The sequence below is a fragment of the Canis lupus genome, chromosome 32 (assembly GCF_048164855.1).
Source record: "Canis lupus baileyi chromosome 32, mCanLup2.hap1, whole genome shotgun sequence".
In the NCBI taxonomy this organism is placed as follows: domain Eukaryota; kingdom Metazoa; phylum Chordata; class Mammalia; order Carnivora; family Canidae; genus Canis; species Canis lupus.
In genome coordinates this window covers 34,080,965-34,101,571 of record NC_132869.1, presented here as the reverse complement: position 1 = coordinate 34,101,571, position 20,607 = coordinate 34,080,965, and the positions used below count along the sequence as shown (strand labels likewise).

The 20,607-nt window shown below is 40.5% G+C and overlaps 1 protein-coding gene and 1 non-coding gene across 6 annotated transcripts; both read left to right on the top strand.

Annotated features, from left to right (window-relative positions):
* The first annotated feature begins 2,843 nt into the window (after nt 1-2,843).
* TIPIN (TIMELESS interacting protein) lies at nt 2,844-18,896 on the top strand. 5 transcript variants are annotated; one of them, XM_072809224.1, is made up of 9 exons: nt 2,919-2,991; nt 5,803-5,867; nt 7,412-7,552; nt 7,677-7,755; nt 8,154-8,229; nt 11,598-11,720; nt 11,950-12,013; nt 16,873-17,079; nt 18,344-18,896. In XM_072809224.1, exons 3-9 carry the CDS (start codon nt 7,420-7,422, stop codon nt 18,520-18,522), a joined length of 861 nt encoding a protein of 286 aa, XP_072665325.1. In that variant the 5' UTR covers nt 2,919-2,991; nt 5,803-5,867; nt 7,412-7,419; the 3' UTR covers nt 18,523-18,896. The 5 variants fall into 5 exon arrangements, with proteins under 5 accessions (XP_072665322.1, XP_072665325.1, XP_072665327.1 ...); XM_072809225.1 differs by having other exon boundaries at nt 2,987-3,044; XM_072809221.1 differs by lacking the exon at nt 5,803-5,867 and having other exon boundaries at nt 2,844-2,991.
* On the top strand, nt 12,875-13,010 carry LOC140623419 (small Cajal body-specific RNA 14). Its single transcript, XR_012023034.1, has one exon.
* Nucleotides 18,897-20,607: the final 1,711 nt, after the last annotated feature.

The following is a 20,607-nucleotide window of genomic DNA, read 5'->3' as shown; positions in this document are numbered from 1 at the left end:
CTTGAGATGTAGTCCTCAAATACACAGCAGACCTGTACCACCAGCCAGACCAGCACTCAACTAAGGGTTAAAGGCAAATAACACCAATCAACAAGAACCCGAAACTTCACTTTTTAAATGTGAGATAGAAATAGTTTATGGTCTTTTGGTTATAAAAGATGTACTCAAAAATAAAAAATAAAAAATAAAAGATGTACTCTATTCCTCTCTTTTCAAACCTCATCTCTGTACTGGGTGGGTTCTCGGCCTGCCAGAAAAACTTTTACACTCCATACTCAATCTTTGCTCTTTAATAGTCTACTTTTTTTCTTTAGTACTGTTCACTTTTAAAAACATTAAACTTTTGGGGTGTCAGACTGGCTCAGTCAGTGGAGCATGCAACTCTTGATCTCAGCGTTGTGAGTTCAAGCCCCATGTTGGGTGTAGAGATTACTTAAAAATAAAATATTTAAAACAAACATTAAACTGTTTTAAGAGTGTTAATGACATGGTCTATTGGAAAGCTATCTTTATATCTCTGGTGAAATTGCTATGGAAAATATATTTCTAGTATTCCCCACATATAAACAAAAGGGACAATTAGTCTTTGACAATGATACACAGCGCTTTACAACTGTGTGTGTGTGTGTGTGTGTGTGTGTGTGTTTAAGACATTATTTATTTATTCATGAGAGACACAGAGAGAGGCAGAGACACAGGCAGAGGGAGAAGCAGACTCCTCACAGGGAGCCCAACGCAGAACTCCATCCCCAGAACGGGATCACACCCTGAGCCAAAGGCAGACACTCAACCGCTGAGCCACCCAGGTGTCCCCCAACTGTGGTAGTTATATTCACAGGCCTCACAATGACTTACCAAAGCCTTTACAAATTTTCTCAAAGGGTCAAACATTCTAAAAATTATACGGATGGTAACACGTCACATTCAGTACTATAATTTAATCCTCATAACCCTATCCAGTAGATAATGTTATTAATACTGAGAAAACTGAACCACAGTTAAAGGTCACCAAGTAGTAAATGATGAAACTGAGGTTCAAACCCTCAGAACTTCTGCTCTGGGATTGTGTGTGTTTGTGTGTGTGTGTGTGTGTGTGTGGTGGGGGCTGGGGGGTGGTGGTGGTGGAAAGAGGGGATATGTATAACTTTTGGATTTCTCAAAAAGTGCTTTTACACTGGGACTCCTGGGTGGCTCAGTGGTTGAGAGCCTGCCTTTGGCTTAGGTCGTAATCCCAGGGTCCTGGGATCAAGTGCTGCATCAAGCTCCCTACAGGGAACCTGCTTCTCCCTCCTCCTGTGTCTCTGCCTCTGTGTGTGTGTATGTGTGTCTATCATAAATAAATAAATAAATCTTAAAAAAGAAAAAAAACAACAAAAAACTGCTATGCCTCTTAGCCTTGGGGTCCAAGTCCCTGCTCTGCTGTGTCGGGTATACTTGGACCCAAGCTCGGGCTTGCAAATAAACCCTTGTGCGCTTGCATGGGTGTCGGCTCCTTGGTGGTTTCTCGGATACGTGATCTTGGGCACAACATAAAATCTTACCAAAAAAAGGTGCTTTTACATTTACTTTATTTGTGGGGAATATAGACCGTCATTTGGGTAATTGAAAGAATCTTTTGCCTCAGTTATTCAGACATTTGAAGTTGACATAGTTCCCCTTCAAATTAATGTTACTTTTCTTTCCTTTTTAAAAATATTTTATTTTTAAGTAATCTCTACAACCAACATGGGGCTCAGATTTACAACCCCAGGGATCGAGAATCGCATGCTCTGCCGACTGAGCCAGCGAGGTGCTCCAGTGTTAATTTTCTTAATATAGGGCAGCCCAGGTGGCTCAGCGGTTTAGCGCCTGCCTTTGGCCCAGGGCATGATCCTGGAGACCCAGGATCGAGTCCTGCATGGAACCTGCTTTTCCTCCTGCCTGTGTCTCTGCCGCCCGCCCCCCCCTCCCCCCGTCTCATAAGTAAACAAAATCTTTTAAATAAATATTTTTTGGGATCCCTGGGCGCCGCAGCGGTTTGGCGCCTGCCTTTGGCCCAGGGCGTGATCCTGGAGACCCGGGATCGAATCCCACGTCCGGCTCCTGGTGCATGGAGCCTGCTTCTCCCTCTGCCTGTGTCTCTGCCTCTCTCTGTGTCATGAATAAATAAATGATATCTTAAAAAAAAAAAAAGTATAGAGTATTTTTTCCCATCCCCACAAGTATTAGTTATATATTTATTTCTCTAACTGCGTGCATGTATGCTCCCCCCTACAAGTAAATATGAACGTATTTGGACTCGCTTTTCCTTTTTTTAAAGTAAAGCGCTACCAAGTGGGGCTTGAACTCCCTACCCTAAGTTCGAGTCGCATGCTTTATTAACTGAGCCAGACAAGCATCGCTGAGCTCACTTTTAAAAAGAAAGCAACGGAAAATAAACAAACAGATAAATAAATAAATAAATAAATAAATAAATAAATAAATAAATAAATAAATAAATGTAACTTTTTTTTTTTTTGGTAACGTATTTTTTTTACATTTTTGTGTCGCCTCTATTCACCATCTCTTTTTTGCAACAATGACGCTCAGTGTTCAAGGAATTGTGAGGTCTGAAGCCTCCGTAGTTTCTCATCAAAATGCACTGCCTCTTTCAACTCCATTCACAAGCAGGCGTTCTAGAAAACAGACCTTTCCCCAAAGTCCGAAGCGCCCGGGGCGTAAGGGATCCGAGCCTTAAAGCAAACACGGATCCACCCCTTCCAGGAATTCAGGAGGGCGGGAGCGACCCGGGCTGGGGAGAGGCGGGCTCGGAGGCGGTGGGCGGGGCCTGGATCTGGGGGCGGAGTCGGGGGCGGGGCCAGTGAGTCCCGCGGGCTCCCGCCAACCCCCGCGCAGATTTGGCGCCGAGCGCGCAGGCCCCTTCTCGCGGCGGGAACCTCCAGAATCTCGCGATCAACGCGGTTTAGCCGCCGCGTCTGGCCCCGCGCTGTGGCCGCGGCGGTGCCCCGGAGGGTGAGAGCTGGCGCGGGGGGCGGCTGGCGGCGGCGGCGGCGGCCGAGCGAGGGGTGGGTGGAGGAGCGGAGGTGCTGGCGGGCCTCGGGGAGCGAGTGTGGAGGTTGGACGGGGATCTGGGCTGAGCGGGGCTGAGAGGCCGCGGCGGACTGGGGGGGAGGAGGGCGGCGGTTTTACCTGTCGGTTCTCTCTCGGGTCCGCCGCTAGCCGCGTGCAGCCGGGAGGCGCCGGGGGACTTGGCGGGCCGCCCGCTGTCCGGGGGCTTCGCAGGACTCCCCTTTCCACAGGCGCTACTTCTTTTGATAATTTGGATGAAGTTGGACATTGGACCCCTAACGGTCTGGAAGTGACTTGCAGTTTGGATATTAAACCTGGTGCCTTCGGGGCGCGTCTGCCTTGGGCTCAGGTCGCGACCCGCCCGGCCCCGCATCGGGATCCCCGCAGGGAGCCTGCTTCTCCCTCTGCCTGTGTCTCTGTGTCTCTCAGGAATAGATAAAATCTTAAAAAAAAAAATTAGTTACCTTCACTCCTCTGAAAGTTTGAGGACTAGAGGCGGAAGCTTAAAAGCATTTCATCGATGTCGAAAAACAGTATATGCGATCCCCGCCGAGAAGTGAAAGATAGGTACTTTATTCACTACCACTTTACTAACAAACCCCACCCCGTGCTTGGCCAGTTTTTTTTTTTTTTTTTTTTAGATTTTATTTTTTTGAAACAGAGACACAAGCAGAGGGAAGCAGGCTCCATGCAGGGAGCCCGACGTGGGACTCGATCCTGGGTCTCGAGGATCAGGCCCTGGGCTGAAGGCGGCGCTAAACCGCTGAGCACCCCCCACCCCCCACCCCGGGCTGCCCAGGTCATCACTTTTATTTTTTTTTTAATTTTATTTTTTTGATTTTTACTTATTTATGATAGTCACACACAGAGAGAGAGGCAGAGACGCAGGCAGAGGGAGAAGCAGGCTCCATGCACTGGGAGCCCGACATGGGACTCGATCTCGGGTCTCCAGGATCGCGCCCTGGGCCAAAGGCAGGCGCCAAACCGCTGCGCCACCCAGGGATCCCAGGTCATCACTTTTAATCACAGTTGTTGGAGACTGAGGTTTGTATTGGTCCCTTGGGACTATCAGCTTGCACCCCGGAGTGCAGCTGCCATCCTCACTGCCCCTGTTGAACCTGGGGATTAGAAGATGATAGGCAGGTGATTTAAAACCCCACAACACTCTTCTATTGCGATGTAGCAACTTCTTTCTTTGCTAAGCCTTCCCTTGGTTGTTGGGAGGTTGTTTTTTTTTTTTTTTAGTTTTTATTTATTTTTATTTTTTAAAGATTTATTCATGAGAGAGAGAGAGAGAGAGAGGCAGAGACACAGGCAGAGGGAGACGTGGGACTCGATCCTGGGTCTCCAGGATCACCGCCTGGGCTGAAGGCAGCGCTAAACTGCTGAGCGACCCAGGCTGCCCCAAGTTCCTTACATTGCTTCTTGCTACACTTAATATAGTTTGTGCCCTGCCACCAAACTCACAGCTCCCTGTTCTCAAAAAGTGTGAACTTGGGACACCCGGGTGGCTCAGTGGTTGAGCATCTGCCTTTGGCTCAGGGCATAGTCCTGGAGTCCCAGGATCAAGTCCCACATCAGGCTCCCCACGAGGAGCCTGCTTCTCCCTCTGCTTGTGTCTCTGCCTCTCTCTGTGTGTCTCATGAATAAATAATTTTTTTTTTTTTAAAAGTGTGAACTCCCATTTCTTCCCAGAGAAACTTGACTAGGATTAAACTTAACTTGAATATACTTCTTGTAGATAGGAAGTGACTTAATATTTTATTTTGCTGGGGATCCCTGGGTGGCGCAGCGGTTTGGCGCCTGCCTTTGGCCCAGGGCGCGAACCTGGTTCTCCCTCTGCCTGTGTCTCTGCCTCTCTCTCTCTCTGTGTGACTATCATAAAAAAATTTTTAAAAAATATATTTTATTTTGCTACTTAATTTTTTTTTAATTTTTATTTATTTATGATAGTCACAGAGAGAGAGAGGCAGAGACACAGGCAGAGGGAGAACCAGGCTCCATGCACCGGAAGCCCGACATGGGATTCGATCCTGGGTCTCCAGGATCGCGCCCTGGGCCAAAGGCAGGCGCCAAACCGCTGTGCCACCCAGGGATCCCTACTTAATTTTTAAAAAGATTTTTTATCTATTTTAGAGAGAGAGCACAAGCAGAGTGAGGTGTGGAGGGAGAGGGAGAAGCAGACTGCCCCCTGAGCAGGGAGCCCCACACAGAGCTCTAGCCCAGGACTCTGGGATCATGACCTGAGCTGAAGGCAGATGTTAAATTGACTGAGCCCAACCCAGGAAGCTACTTTAGGTTAACTGCCTTTCCAATTTTGAAAACCTGTGGTTATTGAACCTTAGCTGGAGACAGGTGCGTCATCATCAGGAGTTGTTTTGTTTTTATGTATTTGTGGTCACCAAGATTTAGAATTGGAGGGACTTTAGTATCCTTTAGCTCTAGTAGTTTTACAGTTTGGGGGAAGCTTTGGAATCTTTATTCTTTTTTTTTTTTTTTTTTTTTTTTAAAGATTTTATTTATTCTTGAGAGACACAGGCAGAGGGAGAAGCGGGCTCCATACAGGGAGCCCGTTGTGGGACTCGATCCCAGGACTCCAGGATCACACCCTGGGCTGAAGGCCGCACTGAGCCACCCGGGCTGCCTGGAGTCTTTATTCCTCATTCAACAAATATTTATGGAGCACCTGCTGTATATCAGCTTTGGAGATACAGTGGTGGAACACAAAGACTCACCTGGTCTTTGCCTTTTTAGAACTGCAGTCTAGTATGGAAGACAAACATTAGATAATGACAGAAATGGAACAATATTAAAACTGGGTAAGTGCTATGAAATTGGTACTTGACACGTTGAATGCTTATAGGATTTAATTCAGGGAAATTAGGGTAGACTTATTTGAGGAGGTGAGAATTGAGATAGATAAGGAATCAGGGAGGAGCCTTCAAGATAGGAAATAGCCTTAGCAAAGGATCCATGCCTGAGGGATTATGGCTCTCTCAAGAAACTGGAAAAAAAAAAAAGTATGAAGAGTTGTATGAAGTGAGCCTGGAGAAAGGAGGAAGCTGTCATATCAGGCAGGGCCTTGGAGTTTTATCAGAAGCCCAAGAGCATTAGGAAGCCATTGAAATATCTAAGCCAAGTGGTAATGTGTTTGGCTTTACATTTCCAGAGCTTCAGTCTAGCTGTACTACGGAGAATGGTTTGAAAAAGGCAAAAAAGGCAAAAGTGGCTATGAGTAATTGAGTAACCAAAACAAGAAACGTTAGGAAGTCATTGTGGAGATAGGGAAAAATGGAAAGACTTAATGGATGAATAGGAAGTAAAATGGACAGGATATGTAGGATGGGGGAAGGAAATAGTGAAGTTTGCATGGCTGGATAGATGTCGCTCATTGAATTGGGAAAATTAATTAATAGATTGATTTATTTATGATTTTATTTATTCATGAGAGAGGCAGAGAGAGAAGCAGGCTTTCTGTGGGAAGTCTGATGCGGGACTCAATCCCAGCACCCCAGGATCACGCCCTGAGCTGGAGGCAGACACTTAACCACTAAGCCACCCAGCCATCCCTGAATTGGGAAAATTTAGAAATTTGGTTTTGGACATGAGAAGTTATAGATGCCTCTGCGAAATTTAAGAGCTATAAAATGAGAACTAGGGATTGGGAGCTCAGATTTGATGGCTCAGGTAGAGGTAAAAAATGGGAGATATATATTCATCTATAACTCTTAAAGCCATGTACATAAGTAAATGAAGAGGGCCTGGGATGGAGTCTTGAATACTTACTGCCAAGGTTAGGGGAAGATCAATCTGCACAGGAGATCCAGGAGTGTCTGGAAAGGGAGGAAAACCATGTGAGTACAGTGTTCCATCCAGAAGCCAAGGAAAATAGTTTTTCAGAAAAAGGAACCAATCAGAAGTGTCAGATGTTGCTCAGAGGTCAAGTTTGAAGGTACTGAATAGTGTTCTTTCCAGTTTTCAACCTGAGGATTATTTCCTTTTCTTCAGAGGAAACCTTAGAAGACGAATATGTTAACAGATTTTTTAAAAAGCTGCTTTGGTTAAAGTGGGGATGAGGTACCTGAACCCTGCCTGTTTTAGAGGAGATAGAGGAGACCCAACAGTTGAGGATTTGCTGAAAAATCATGTAGTTATTGATTGGCAGGGTCTACATTAGACCACACTTCTGATTTCTAATCCAGTTGTTTTTTCCCATAATCACTTTCTGCTTCTTTTCATGATATGCATTTGAAATATGGTTTAACTGACTGAAACACATGCATTTTGCTGCAGGTGGAACTTAACTGTAGAGAGACTACTTGCATAAATAAACTTCCTTTTTTTTTCTTTTTCTTTTCTGTAGAGGAGAAGATGCTAGAGCCAGAGGAGAATGGCTTGATTGACTTACCAGATTATGAGCATATAGAAGATGAAACTTTTCCTCCTTTTCCACCTCCAGCCTCTCCACAGAGAGGAGATGGAGAAGGAGCTGAACCTGATGAAGGTCTGTAGAGAGTTCCAAAAAAGTGCCTGTGTTCAGTTATCCACTTGTCAGCATAGAAATGATACATTTTACAAATGAGGCTTAAATTATTCAAGCAATATTAAATATTGGTATATTTCTCTAGAGTCAGGGAGAGGAGCACCTGTTCCTGTACCTCCAAAGAGAACAGTTAAACGGAACATACCTAAGCTGGATGCTCAGAGGTACACTTACTACTATTTCCTTAAATGTTCATAGTTGTTTTTTTTTGTTTTTGTTTTTGTTTTTACATTTTTTTCCCCCTTATATTAAAAACTTTTAGTCGGGAATCATCTGGAGATCAGATATCTCTTTCTGGGAGAGGGGGAGAGAGAAAATCTTGCAGACTCCCCACTGAGTGTGCCCCCTGCCCCCATGGGGCTTGATTTGAGGACCCTGAGATCATGACCTGAGCTGAAATCAAGAATTGGATACTTAACTGAGTCACTCAGGTGCTTTTCTTTTTCTTTCTTTCTTTTTTTTTTTTTTTTTCTTTCAGTTCAGCAGATATTTTTCTTATGATCTTGCTTTGGCCTTGATGGCTCTAGAAAACTTGAAATTCAAAACATGTTTCTCTTCACAGATTAATTTCAGAGAGAGGGCTTCCAGCATTAAGGCATGTGTTTGATAATGCAAAATTCAAAGGTAAAGGTCATGAGGTAAGAAATGTCTGATTTTTATTCTTTGTTCTTTCAAGTATCAGTAGAGCTATGGGCCCATTATCATATTCTGAAGAATATTAGAATGTTTCACAGATACTATGATTCATCATCATATCTCTTGAGAAACTAAGATGTAGTGGAAAGGGCACTGCTTAAACAATCAGAAAAAATGTCTTATAGTCTTCTTTCCTAAAGCCACCATAAGTCTTTAGGAAAATCACATCTAAGTCTAAGCTCTGAGTTTGTACTTTATAATTTCTAGGAATAAAATTGAGTTAGTCTACCTTAAAGGTGATTTTAGGCTTCAGGAGAGCAAGGACTTTACCTGTATCAATCACTTACATGTCCCCAAGATATGGCACATATCTTGTTATATGTGTCTGATTCATAATAGGCATCATTTACGGTGAAAAATGAAGACATTTAAGAACTGTTGATGACTGTCCAAATGTATATTTTAAAAGTCTCTTACCTTTTTTTTTTTAAAGTAGGCTCCACACGCAGCATGGAGCCCAGTGTGGGGCTTGAACTCAGGATTCTGAGATCAAGACCTGGGCTGAGATTAAGAGTCAGGTGCTTAACTGATTGAGCCACCCACGCAGCCCTAAAAGTCTCTTTGACTAATGTAGAGTGTAGATAAACTTTTTTGCGGATATCTTTGTAGAGCTTTGCAGTTGAAGTATTTTCAAATATATGCTTAATTTTTTTTAAAAGATTTTATTTATTCATGAGAGACACAGAGAGGGGGAGAGAGAGGCAGAGACAGGCAGAGGGAGAAGCAGGCTCCATGCAGGGAGCCTGATGTGGGACTGGATCACGGGTCTCCAGGATCACACCCTGGGCTGAAGGTGGCGCTAAACCGCTGAGCCACCCAGGCTGCCCTCAAATATATTCTTTAATTCTCAAACCTGTGGGGTAGCTTTTGGTCCCATTATCTAGTTAAGGAAAGGATATTTTAGAGTTTTAAGAATGCCTCTTTCATAGCCCAGCTAGAGTAATATTAATGCAGCTGAGCACCATCTTGGTGTGCTATGCAGGATAATGGGAAAGACGGAAGAGGCTGGAAGCAGATGGCAATTCAGATACTGTCACACTACCAAGGTGAAGGTGAACAGATCAAGATAGCCTGATATGGTAGTAGATAAACAACCTACACTACTTGTAGGCAGCTGGATATAAGGAGGTAAAAAAGGAGTAAAAAATAATCCCAAGAGAGGTGCCTAGTTGGCTCAGTAGAGCATGTGACTCCTGATCTCAGGGTTGTGAATCAAAGCCCATGTTGGGTATAGAGTTTACTTAAAAAAAAACAAAACAAAAACCCCAAACCATACCCATCTCAGTTAATTTATTGCCCTTGTTGAAATTTTCAGGTTGTAATGATGAATTGGTTCTTTGAATTTAATGAAGTCTTTATCATTTTCATAATAAGTACTTTATTAAAATAAATGAGTTTATATGACGGATAAAAATTTTGTGTTTCATCACTGGGTTTATGCTATTTAGTCTTCTGTACTTTGCCTTTGAAAATTTGTACTGTTTTCTCACAAAGTTGAATCCTCACTGCTTTTTTCTCCACGTATGACTTGGAACGTCCCATTGTATTGAAGTGTTTCTTTTATGACTCTTTGTTCTAACGTGACATTGTAAGGTGACTGACCAGCTACCCCCAACAATTGGAAAATAGTCTTAGGTGATTGCATTAAAAACAAACAAATTTGTCTTTATTATCAGAAGGAGAATGATAACACATGCTCTCAGTATTACTTTAACATATGTGCTGCCTCAGCAAGCACAGTGCTCTCAGTATTACATGTTTAGTTACTGGTAGAGTTGACCTTTGACTTCTTAGACAAGATCAGTTTACAACAACAATAGCCAGTATTTGAGTGTATACTTTGTGTCAGGCACTTGTATTACTTATTTCTAATACCTTATAAAGTGTATATAATAATACTCTCACTTTATACATGAAAAAGAATGCACAGAGGTAGTGATTTGCATAAAGTCACACAGCTGCTAAGTAGCAGGATTCAGATTTGATCTATGCAGTGTGATCTATAGCCTGTGCTTTTGACTATTCTATTTTAAAATACTGTTGTGGGGTGTCTGAGTAGTTCAGTCGGTTAAGTGTCTGACTCTTGGTTTTGGCTTGGGTCGTGGTCTCAGGGTCCTGGGATAGAGCCCCGTGTGGGGCTCCATGTTCAGTGGGGAGTCTGCTTGTGGATTTCTCCCTCTACCTCTGCCCTTCTCTCCACTCACGTGTGTGCATGCTCTCTCTTACACACTCTCAAAAATCAGTAAATCTTTAAAATACTGTTAAGAATAAAATATTTTATTTTTTTTTTTTTTTATTTTTTTTTTTTTTTTTAATTTTTTTTTTTATTTATTTATGATAGTCACAGAGAGAGAGAGAGAGAGGCAGAGACACAGGCAGAGGGAGAAGCAGGCTCCATGCACCGGGAGCCTGATGTGGGATTCGATCCTGGGTCTCCAGGATCGCGCCCTGGGCCAAAGGCAGGCGCCAAACCGCTGTGCCACCCAGGGATCCCAAGAATAAAATATTTTACATTAAAACCAGGAATTTGGAATTTTGTTATTCATTAGTCCAGTGTCTTAAAACTTTTTCATTTTAATTTTTAAAAATTTTATTGTGATGTTGGGACGCCTGGGTGGCTCAGCTGTTGAGCGTCTGCCTTTGGTTCAGGACGTGATCCTGGTCCCAGGGTCAAGTTCCACATTGGGCTCCCTGCTAGGAGCATGCTTCTCCTTGTCTGTGTCTCTGCCTCTCTCTCTGTGTGTCTCTCATGAATAAATAAATAAAATCTTTAAAAAAATTTTTTTATTGTGACATTGAAATTTCCTATATAGAGAGGTATTGTGCCCTGAGAACGTTTTTTCTTTGTTTGTTTTTCCCAGAGAACGTTTAAACAGTTGTTGCTAGTCTTTGTACTTTGCCCTTGGGATTTCTGACTGTATTTTCAGTGTTGAATTCTCAATGCTTTATTCTTTATATATGATTAGGGACCTGTCATTTTGTTTCGTTATTCCTAAAAGATATCTTGACATATTTTATTAAAGCTTATTTTCCCATATTACTTTACAGTTCTGAAAAAATACATGATTATCTTTTAACTTTTATTAAGTTTTCATAGTGGGCTTTTTAAAATCTATATCCAGTGGTCTTTTAGACTGCAATCCTCTAAGCTCAATATTTCTCTCCTTAAAGTTTCTTCAGAAGTTTCTTAACCTTATAAATATAAAATGACACCAGTGACTTTGGCATTACTATTCAATTCTAAAATCTGCTGACAAGGTCAGTTGTGAGAATGAGTCTTCTATTTAGCATTTTTATTTTTATGTGCCAGGCTGAAGACTTGAAAACGCTAATCAGACACATGGAGCATTGGGCACATAGGCTATTCCCTAAACTGCAATTCGAGGATTTTATTGACAGAGTTGAATACCTGGGAAGTAAAAAGGAAGTTCAGGTAGGTGTTGAGATTATTATGAATATCATTCATAATGCTAAATAGTGCCAAGGATAGATTTTAGTTGAGGCTAAGTCACTGTTTGGCGTTTTCATTTTGAAGTCTGTCATGGTAGAGAGAAGGAAAACTAAGAGTAGTTATTAACTTTTTTGAAACTAAGAATTGAATGAATTCTCATTTTCCCCCAAATGTTACTTACGAAAATGTAAAAATACCTCTTTATTTTCAGACCTGTTTAAAACGAATTCGACTTGACCTACCTATTATACATGAAGATTTTATTAGCAATGATGGTAAGAATATAAGTTTATTTCTAATAATTTTGCTTTTAGAAATAGATCTAGTTGGGGCAAGGGTAGATTAAGCACTGGGTTCTTCATCTATATTGAGTAGTTGAGTAAACATAATTATAGTAACTAGGAATGAGTTGAAATGCTTTGGTACATCCAGAATGTTGTTTGGTACTTGTTTCTTAAAGACATGACTGCAGTGCCGTTAAGAGATGTAAAAATACAGTCACAGAACTTGAGCCTTTGAGAACTCTGATACCCATTATCCTTTGTAGTGGTTGGTTAATGAAACTAAATGACAAGATGTAGTGTAGTGTTCATACACATATACACCATTAAAAGTGTGTATTAGAATCTAGGGAATTGGAATAATTTGATGATGAAATAGTTTACACTTAAGAGTACAGATCCTGTATATAGATGGTCCTCAGGTTAACAGTGGCTTGACTTATGATTGTTTGACTTAATGATGGTGCAGAAGTGATATGCATTCAGTAGAAACCATACTTAGAATTTCAAATGTTGGGTCTCTTGTGACGCTGGGCAGGAACAGCCACACTGAGGGTAAACAACCGATAGATTGATAACCATTCTGTTTTCCACTTTCAGTACAGTATTCCATAAATTACATGACATATTCAACATTATATTATAAAATAGGTTTTGTGTTACATGATTTCGCGTTAACTGTAGGCTATGTAAGTGTTTAGAGCATGTTTAAGGTAGGCTAGGTAGATTAAACCCATTTTTTTTTAAACCCATTTTTGATTTAAGATACTGTCAACTAAAAAAAAAAATAAGATACTGTCAACTGATGGGCTTATCAGGATGTAACTCCATTTTTAGGTGAGGAAGGTCTCTTTTGTGACTGTTCCTGGTATTGATTGCATTTGTTAGTTGTACAGTGCAACCATAGACGGTCACACACATCAAAACATATGGTTCCTGCCGACAGGGTCTGTATAGTTATCAGATTCTCTGTGCGATGGCTCCATACATGTTTGTTTATTTGTGTTTTTTAAACTTTTAATAGATGTGATAGAAAATGCAGACCACCCCCCCAAGTTTTTATAAGTTGTTTTTAAAAATGTGAAGAATTATGACTTAAATAATCAATATCTAATATTTTGGTAAAAATGTGGTATGTATCAATGGCGTGGGATTTGGTATATTGAAAGGAATTAATGACTACAGTAAATTACACAGCACATACCACTGGGTTAGTTTACTTGGCAGCAGTTTTTGAGCTGCATAGTGTGTGCTAGAATTTCAGGGATAAAGATGAGTAAGGTCAGACCCCTTGGTTCATGGGCTAACAGACTAGTGAATGAGTGAGACATCTATTCTGATTGGTGCTGAAATTAGAGATAAGAATAAGGCACTGGGTAGGATGCAAAGGAGAGCGTAGTTGCTTTTACCTAGGAGAGGGGAAAGCCTCACAGAGGACAAATCATGAGTACTTTGAGTGATAAGCAGTAGAGTTCAAGCAAAGGTGATTTTGGAGAGAGGGACTGACTCATTTGTGCAGAGGCATAAATTAACAGAGGACTATTGATGGAATTACAGGCCTGCTGATATACTGGGTACATAGCAGAGGCCTCTATCTCGGCCCTGTTACTGAATCTGTCCTCTCTGTATCCTAAGAGAAGAGTCTAGATTTTTTTGGATAAGGCACTACAATAGTAAAAAGGTTTTGAGCATTTTATTTATTTACTTTTATTTTTTAAAAAGATTTTATTTATTTATTCATGACAGACAGAGAGAGAGAGGCAGAGACACAGGCAGAGGGAGAAGCAGGCTCCATGCAGGGAGCTTGACATGGGACTCCATCCCAGGTCTCCAGGATCACACCCCGGGCTGAAGGCGGCGCTAAACCGCTGGGCCACTGGGGCTGCCCTATTTACTTTTATAATACATGTATTACTTATATGATAAATAACACATTTAAAATATATATATTGAGAGAGAGAATGAGCACACACATAAGACCAGATAGGGGCAGAAGGAGAGGGAGAAGCAGATTCCCCACTGAGCACGGAGCTGGATGTGGGACTCCATCCCAGTACCTTCACATTATGATCTGAGCTGAAGTCAGACACTTAATGAACTGAACCACCCAGGTGCCCAATACACATTTTTATTCTCACTAGAACATTACATGAGGTTTTAGAGTAAGAACAATGTAACTAAATATTCTACTGAATTTTTTTTTCCTCCAAAATTTTGGACTGCTACCTGATTGATGATTTGAAGATGTGATTGTAGTCATCCCTGCAGCCCTCCTCTTGATTTTACCTTATAAGATTCACCCAAATGGAAGAATAACATTAACTACACTTAACTTTTGATATATTCATTTTCTCATCCCATTCATAATAAATGAAGGATTTTTGCTGAACTTCATAAGCAAATTACCTTTTTTCAATCGTTTTTCTTAAAAGCCAGGGATTACATTAAAATTTAATATAACTCCTCTGTTCAGAGCTTTGTAGTGGCTCTTTATTTTGCCCAAAGCAAAAGCCAAAATCTTTATAATGTCCTCCTTGGCCTTAGAGTATCTATTCCTTACTCCACCTCCCTTCCTCTCTGACTGTATCTTTTACATTTCTCCACTCAACTGCCGGAGTGACACTTGGCTCCTAGCTGTTCCTTGAACCTCCCAGGCACAATTTTGTCTTAAGGCTTTTGCACTCTTACACTCTGCCGTGAACACATCTTTTGTCCTCCTTCCTGCCCCTAAGTCTGCAGGGCTCTCTACCTTTCAAACTGTGCTCAAATATCAACTCAGTAAAGTCTCCCTGACCACACTATTTTTTTTTTTTAATTTTATCTATTTATTCATGAGAGACACAGAGAGAGGCAGAGACATAGTCAGAGGGAGAAGCAGGCTCCCTGCGGGGAACCCAACACAGGACTTGATCCCAGGACCCCGGGATCACGACCCGAGCCAAAGGCAGGCACCCAACCCCTGAGCCACCCAGGCGCCCTTGACTACTCTATTAAAATCATACTCCCACCCCCAATCCTGATTCTCTGATGCTTTTTTCCCCCCACAGTACTTATTTCCCTTTAATTAGTGTATATTTGCTTATCTGTTGATGTGTGCCAGAATGATGGCATCCTGTAACACTTTGAATTAATTAAGCTTCTTTGCCAGTCACATGCCTGTGAATGTTGCAGTGAATGAATTTCACGTGTGGTTCTAATTTTTGTAATCCCATTTTTATCAGTCAAAGCTCCATCAGTGGTTATGTTCACATTGGTTTTCCATAAAACATTGTATTAAAGAGTCCATTTACTATTGAAGAGATCTTTTCCTTTCATGGCTCACAAAACAGAAGTTCTTTATGTCATCATTAGGTCAGAATCCTGAACGCCCTGTAAGGTGAAGCATATTAGAAACCCCAAAATTGTATTATCGGTTCTAATATTTGTTTCTGAACTTCTGTAGCAATGTTTTCTACCTGTATTCCATCTATGTTTCCTGATAAAATAATGCATTTTAGTTTCTTGCTAAATTTTTTTTTCCATGTCAGGAAAAAAAAAACATTTTTTCCCCATGTCTTGCTTTTTGTTTTTCACCGTTAAGGAAGAAACCTTGAAAGGGATTTGTTTGTAAAATTAAATATCATAGGATTTTTAAACCTTACCAGAATGATTATAAAGGTTTGTCTTCTGTTTTAAATGTTTTGCTAGTCGTGTAGGACAAGGTTAGTGTGTGTAAATTCATATTTCCAGTGGTGGTCTTGGTAATACGAAATCTTGGGGTTTATTTTTGCCTACTTGTCTGATCATATGATGTTATTTATAATTTTTTTCTTAGCTGTGTAATGTGAATGATACAGGGGGAAGGTGAAGTGTCAGCTTTGCTGTTTTCTTAGTTCTTGCTTGTGTCTATTATCTTGTCTACCTTCTCTTCTATATATGGTTATTTCACAAAAATCTTTTTAAGCTACCCCTTGTGTATTTTGTTGGGGTTGTTTTGGTGTTGAAACTAGACAGTCTGCTTAATTGGGTGATCAGAATCAGCTGTATGTCATGGTATGCTGAAATTTAAAAAATGACTGGGGCACAGCTTTCCCATCTTCTGCAAGGTGGAGCTGTCTGCCTTTAAGGCCACATACAGGCCACATAGTAACTGTCCTATGGATAAATGATAGTTTGTCACTGCCTGTCTTTAAGTTCAACAATTTCTCTCAATTCTTAAATATAAATAGAAGATACAATATGTACTTCCTGTACCACTGTGGATCATTTTAGGGGGCATCCTACTTTGAGATAACTGGTGTACAGGACTCTAAGAATTTAGTAGGACTAATGTAGAGAGCAGTTTTTAAAATTAATGTGGAAATATGTCCATAGATCTCTGAATTTCTTTTCCTTTTTTTTTTTTTTTTTTTTTTAAGATTTTTAAGTAATCTGCACACAATGTGGGTCTTGAACTCACATCCCCAAGATCAAGAGTTGCATGCTCTACTGACTGAGCCAGTCAGGGACCCCTCCTTTTTCATTTTGTGTCTGAGTTTTACCCCATTAAAAAATAGCTTATATAAAATTATTACTGTGTCATATAGACTCTATAGCAAGCCACTAATATGTTGTTGTTTAATGTAAAGCAAGAATATGGTTTGGATTCTTTTAAGTTCCTTAGCCCAAACAAAATATTTTTTAACCATAACTATGAACTTTTGCTTTCTGTTCATGCATATCATTGGTATTTGGAACATTCTCACACCTCAGAGCAATTTGAATAAACAAATAGTTTCTTCAGGTCTGGCACCTTGTTACTTTAGGCTGGTTTTTAAAGCTGCATTACGCCCTTTTTCTAACTACGGATGTACTAATTTTCATTTCTACTGCAGGTGAAGCAGGAGAAAATCATGGCTATGATAAAACTGCTACCGAATTAGATCCCTTTTTGACAAACTTAGTGGAAAGTGAGAACTTTGTTTCTGAGCCAAATAGAAGCCTAACAGAAGAACAACAACAGAGAATAGAGAGAAATAAACAACTGGCCTTGGAAAGAAGGCAGGCAAAACTACTAAGTAATAGTCAGTCCCTTGGAAATGGTAAATATTATGCTGGTTTTATGTGCTACTATTAATATTATCAGGGACATGTTAGAAATTTAACTTCTCTACTACCTACAAAATAAAAATGCCTCTATGTATAGAAAAAATCTGATGTATTTAGTTTATATCTGAGAGAGAGTGCACACATGTGTATTTGTGGGAGCTATTTGGAATCCTCAAAGAATAAAAGAATCCAAGATGGTTTTCTGGATAGCTGAGTACCTTTTAAAAAATTAATCACTTCACCTTGATTCTGAATCTGTCAAAAATTCATTCTTTCCTGACTCCTTAATATGTGACACATGTTTTATCTTTAGGATCATAATTTTGAAATTAATTATTATAGTACTTTCCTAAACATACAAAATGCCTTCTGTACCCTTTGAGGATTTTAGAGCTATTTGCAATGACTTAAATGGGTGTTTAATTGCTTTTTATTGCTTCGTGTCACTTAGCCATCAGTTTATCTGATGCATTCTTTTAAAACTCTTGAAATTTACTGTTTTTAAAATAGACTGCGGGTTTGGAAACTACACAACCAAGTTTATTAAAACTGTATTTAAAAATAATGCAAATTGGTTTTAAATGAAGCAGATTACATGTCTTTTTCAATATCCAATATAGTTTTCCTTTTGAAATGGGAAAATAAGAATTAAGGTTAAGTAGTCAAGACACCATGTTATAAGACAAGTTTCACCCAAGATAGTAAAATTCTCAAGTGAAAATTAGTGTGACTACATTGTCATTCTTTCTGATTAAAATGAACTTAATCTTCAACTTTACAAATGGATGTTTTATTACTACCGGGTGAAAAATTACATGAGAGTCCAACTATCATTGATGGCAGTTCCTTTGCTGTCATTATCAAAGTATACTTGGCAATAAGCATTTTAAGGATCATTTTCTATTTATAATATATTACTTTAAGATTTGCCTACATAGAAATAAGGATCCTAAATTTTCTTTGCTAGAGGTCACTTTGATGTGTAGCTACTGAGCATTTGATTTTTAAAAACTTCATCTAATAACTGTGATTTTTGAATGAGAACAATTGCATTTGGCTATGATTCAAGAGTTTGAATTTACTACCTTTCAAGACTTGAATTTTTGAGTGGACTTTATAGGTATATAAAAATGACTATTTGGAAGAAAGTGATCATAGGTTTCATTTCTACTGATAGAAGCTTGTGAAGAGTTGTATTTATCAGGTAAGATTGGCCCAGGTGCTTATAATGAGTAATGATGATGATTTTTCTTTCAGACTTATTAATAAACACACCCAGGGCACCAACCATCGAAGAGGATGAGGATCAAGAAGAGTCATCAGACAGATTTCACAAAGACATTCTAGACAATCCACATAATGCTGCTGATGTTAATACTGTAAATGAAGAGGAGGAATTAAAAATAGAGCACACACCACTGGACCAATCCTTTTAAAATGTACAATAGTAACTTTATGGTTTATCCAGAAATGTTACTAAGATTGGATAGGGTTCAACTAAGAGAAAATCTATTAGCTTGCTGTCCTCTAAGTTTTAGATTAGTATATATTTTGTTTACTTGGAGTGAAAACACAGATTCCTTTTTAAAATCTGGTATTATTTATATTTATACTTGTTTCTTACTATAGTTGAGCCTATTTATTCTCTTTAGTGTTTTTATATAGATTTAACTTTGTGAAAATAAGTAGTTAAGCACCTTCTGCTAGTGTGCCATTGAATGTTTTGTTTTCAGTAAATTGGGGATTTTAAGATATAAATATATATTGAATATTAATGTCCATTTTTAAGAAATAAAAATCTTATAAACTATCTCTAGAGGCTTTATGAAAGTTTCTTACTGCTATTTAGTTCTGCAATTCACACTTCTGGTAAAATGTTGAAGGTTTCTCTATGTGTTTACATGTATTTTGAGGAGTCACTTTATTTTTTTTGAGGAGTCACTTTAATACTTAAAGGGTCACAAGAAAGGCTGCTATATTGCCTGGCCTGTGTTGGTGCTAGGGGAGTTCAAATGCTCATTGGTATGTTACTGACTAGTGGGAAAGAAACTTGCAAACATCCTGGGGAACAGAGCATCTAGGGAGGATCCATCGGGCACCTTTGAGTTGGTAGAAGAGATCCCAAGGATTGGGAAGGACATGTCCAATAGTGATACAGAAATGAAAATCTAGGAAATAAGAAAGACTTGGGAATGGCAAATATGAGGCTAGAAGTGGTAGGGCCAGATAGTGAGAAGATCTGATTGGAGCTTGTCCTGCCTGAGTCTATCAGCTGGGAGGAGGAGTAAATTACAGATAAAATGCCATGTTGACAACCAAGTTTAAAGGTCTGATTCATGGCAGATTTCCACAGGGGACCTGGAAAGGCAAAGCTAGTTTTAACAAACTAGGAGGTGGGAAGGTTGCTTTTATTTTTCTCGCTTTTTTTTTTTTTTAAGATTTTATTCATAGAGATGCAGAGAGAGAGAGAGAGAGAGGCAGACAGAGACACAGGCAGAGGGAGAAACAGGCTCCATGCAGACAGCCTGATGTGGGACTCAATCCCGGGTCTCCAGGATCATGCCCTGGGCTGCAGGCGGCACTAAACCGCTGCGCCACCAGGGCTGCCCTCGCTTTGTTTTTTAAGATCTTATTTTTTTAAGTGATCTCTACACATGGTGTGAGGCTAGAACTTAAAACCCTGAGATCTAGGGATCCCTGGGTGGCACGGGATCCCTGGGTGGCGCAGGGTTTGGCACCTGCCTTTGGCCCAGGGCACGATCCTGGAGACCCTGGATTGAATCCCACATCAGGCTCCCGGTGCATGGAGCCTGCTTCTCCCTCTGCCTATGTCTCTGCCTCTCTCTCTCTCTCTATCTAAATAAATAAACAAACAAACAAACCTGAGATCTAGAGTTGCGTGCATGGTCCACCAACTGAGCCAGCCAGGGGCCTAGAGAAGGTGGCTTTTTGTGAGACAGACTGGCACAGTAATGGTGCTAAAGTGGCTTTTATCTGTGAAGCCAGGACAGGTGGCCATCTTCATGCCATCAGGCTTGCTGACTTCTCTTGTGGATGGGGTGACAAGGATGGTTTGGCTGAAAGGCAGGAAGTTGAGCACAAGAACATAGGGGCTGTGTGGGCAGGCCTCTGGCTGGCTGTGGACTGGCCTAGTGGAGGACTGAAAGAAAAGTTCTTTTTCCAGCAGTAGGAAAAAAAAGTAAGTCTTAAACAAGGGCAAGGCCACTGCAACTCCATCCAAGGAGAACTTGGCCAAATAAGAGGGTGGAAAGGGAAGTTTGAGAGAACAGGCTGTACTTACCTGTGCTCTCCACCCCACTCCCTGTGCCTTTTCCCCCGCTGGTGTGGGGATAGTAGGGGAGGTTTGAGTCAAACATGGCATAGGAGTTTTAGAGTGGGTAGGTGGACAGAACTAAATCTTACCTGTAAGAAAGCAACTGAAAAGTCAATCTGACATGATGTCAGAGGGGCCAATGATCCAAATGCCCCAGAGGAGCAGTTAATAAAAATTAAAACTTATT

Excerpts from the sequence above, each read along its gene's own strand:
- TIPIN (XM_072809221.1), top strand. The coding sequence starts at position 7,420 with ATGCTAGAGCCAGAGGAGAATGGCTTGATTGACTTACCAGATTATGAG. Across the intron at positions 7,756-8,153 it reads CCTAAGCTGGATGCTCAGAG|ATTAATTTCAGAGAGAGGGC; the intron begins GTACACTTACTA and ends TTCTCTTCACAG. Across the intron at positions 17,080-18,343 it reads TAGTCAGTCCCTTGGAAATG|ACTTATTAATAAACACACCC; the intron begins GTAAATATTATG and ends TTTTTCTTTCAG.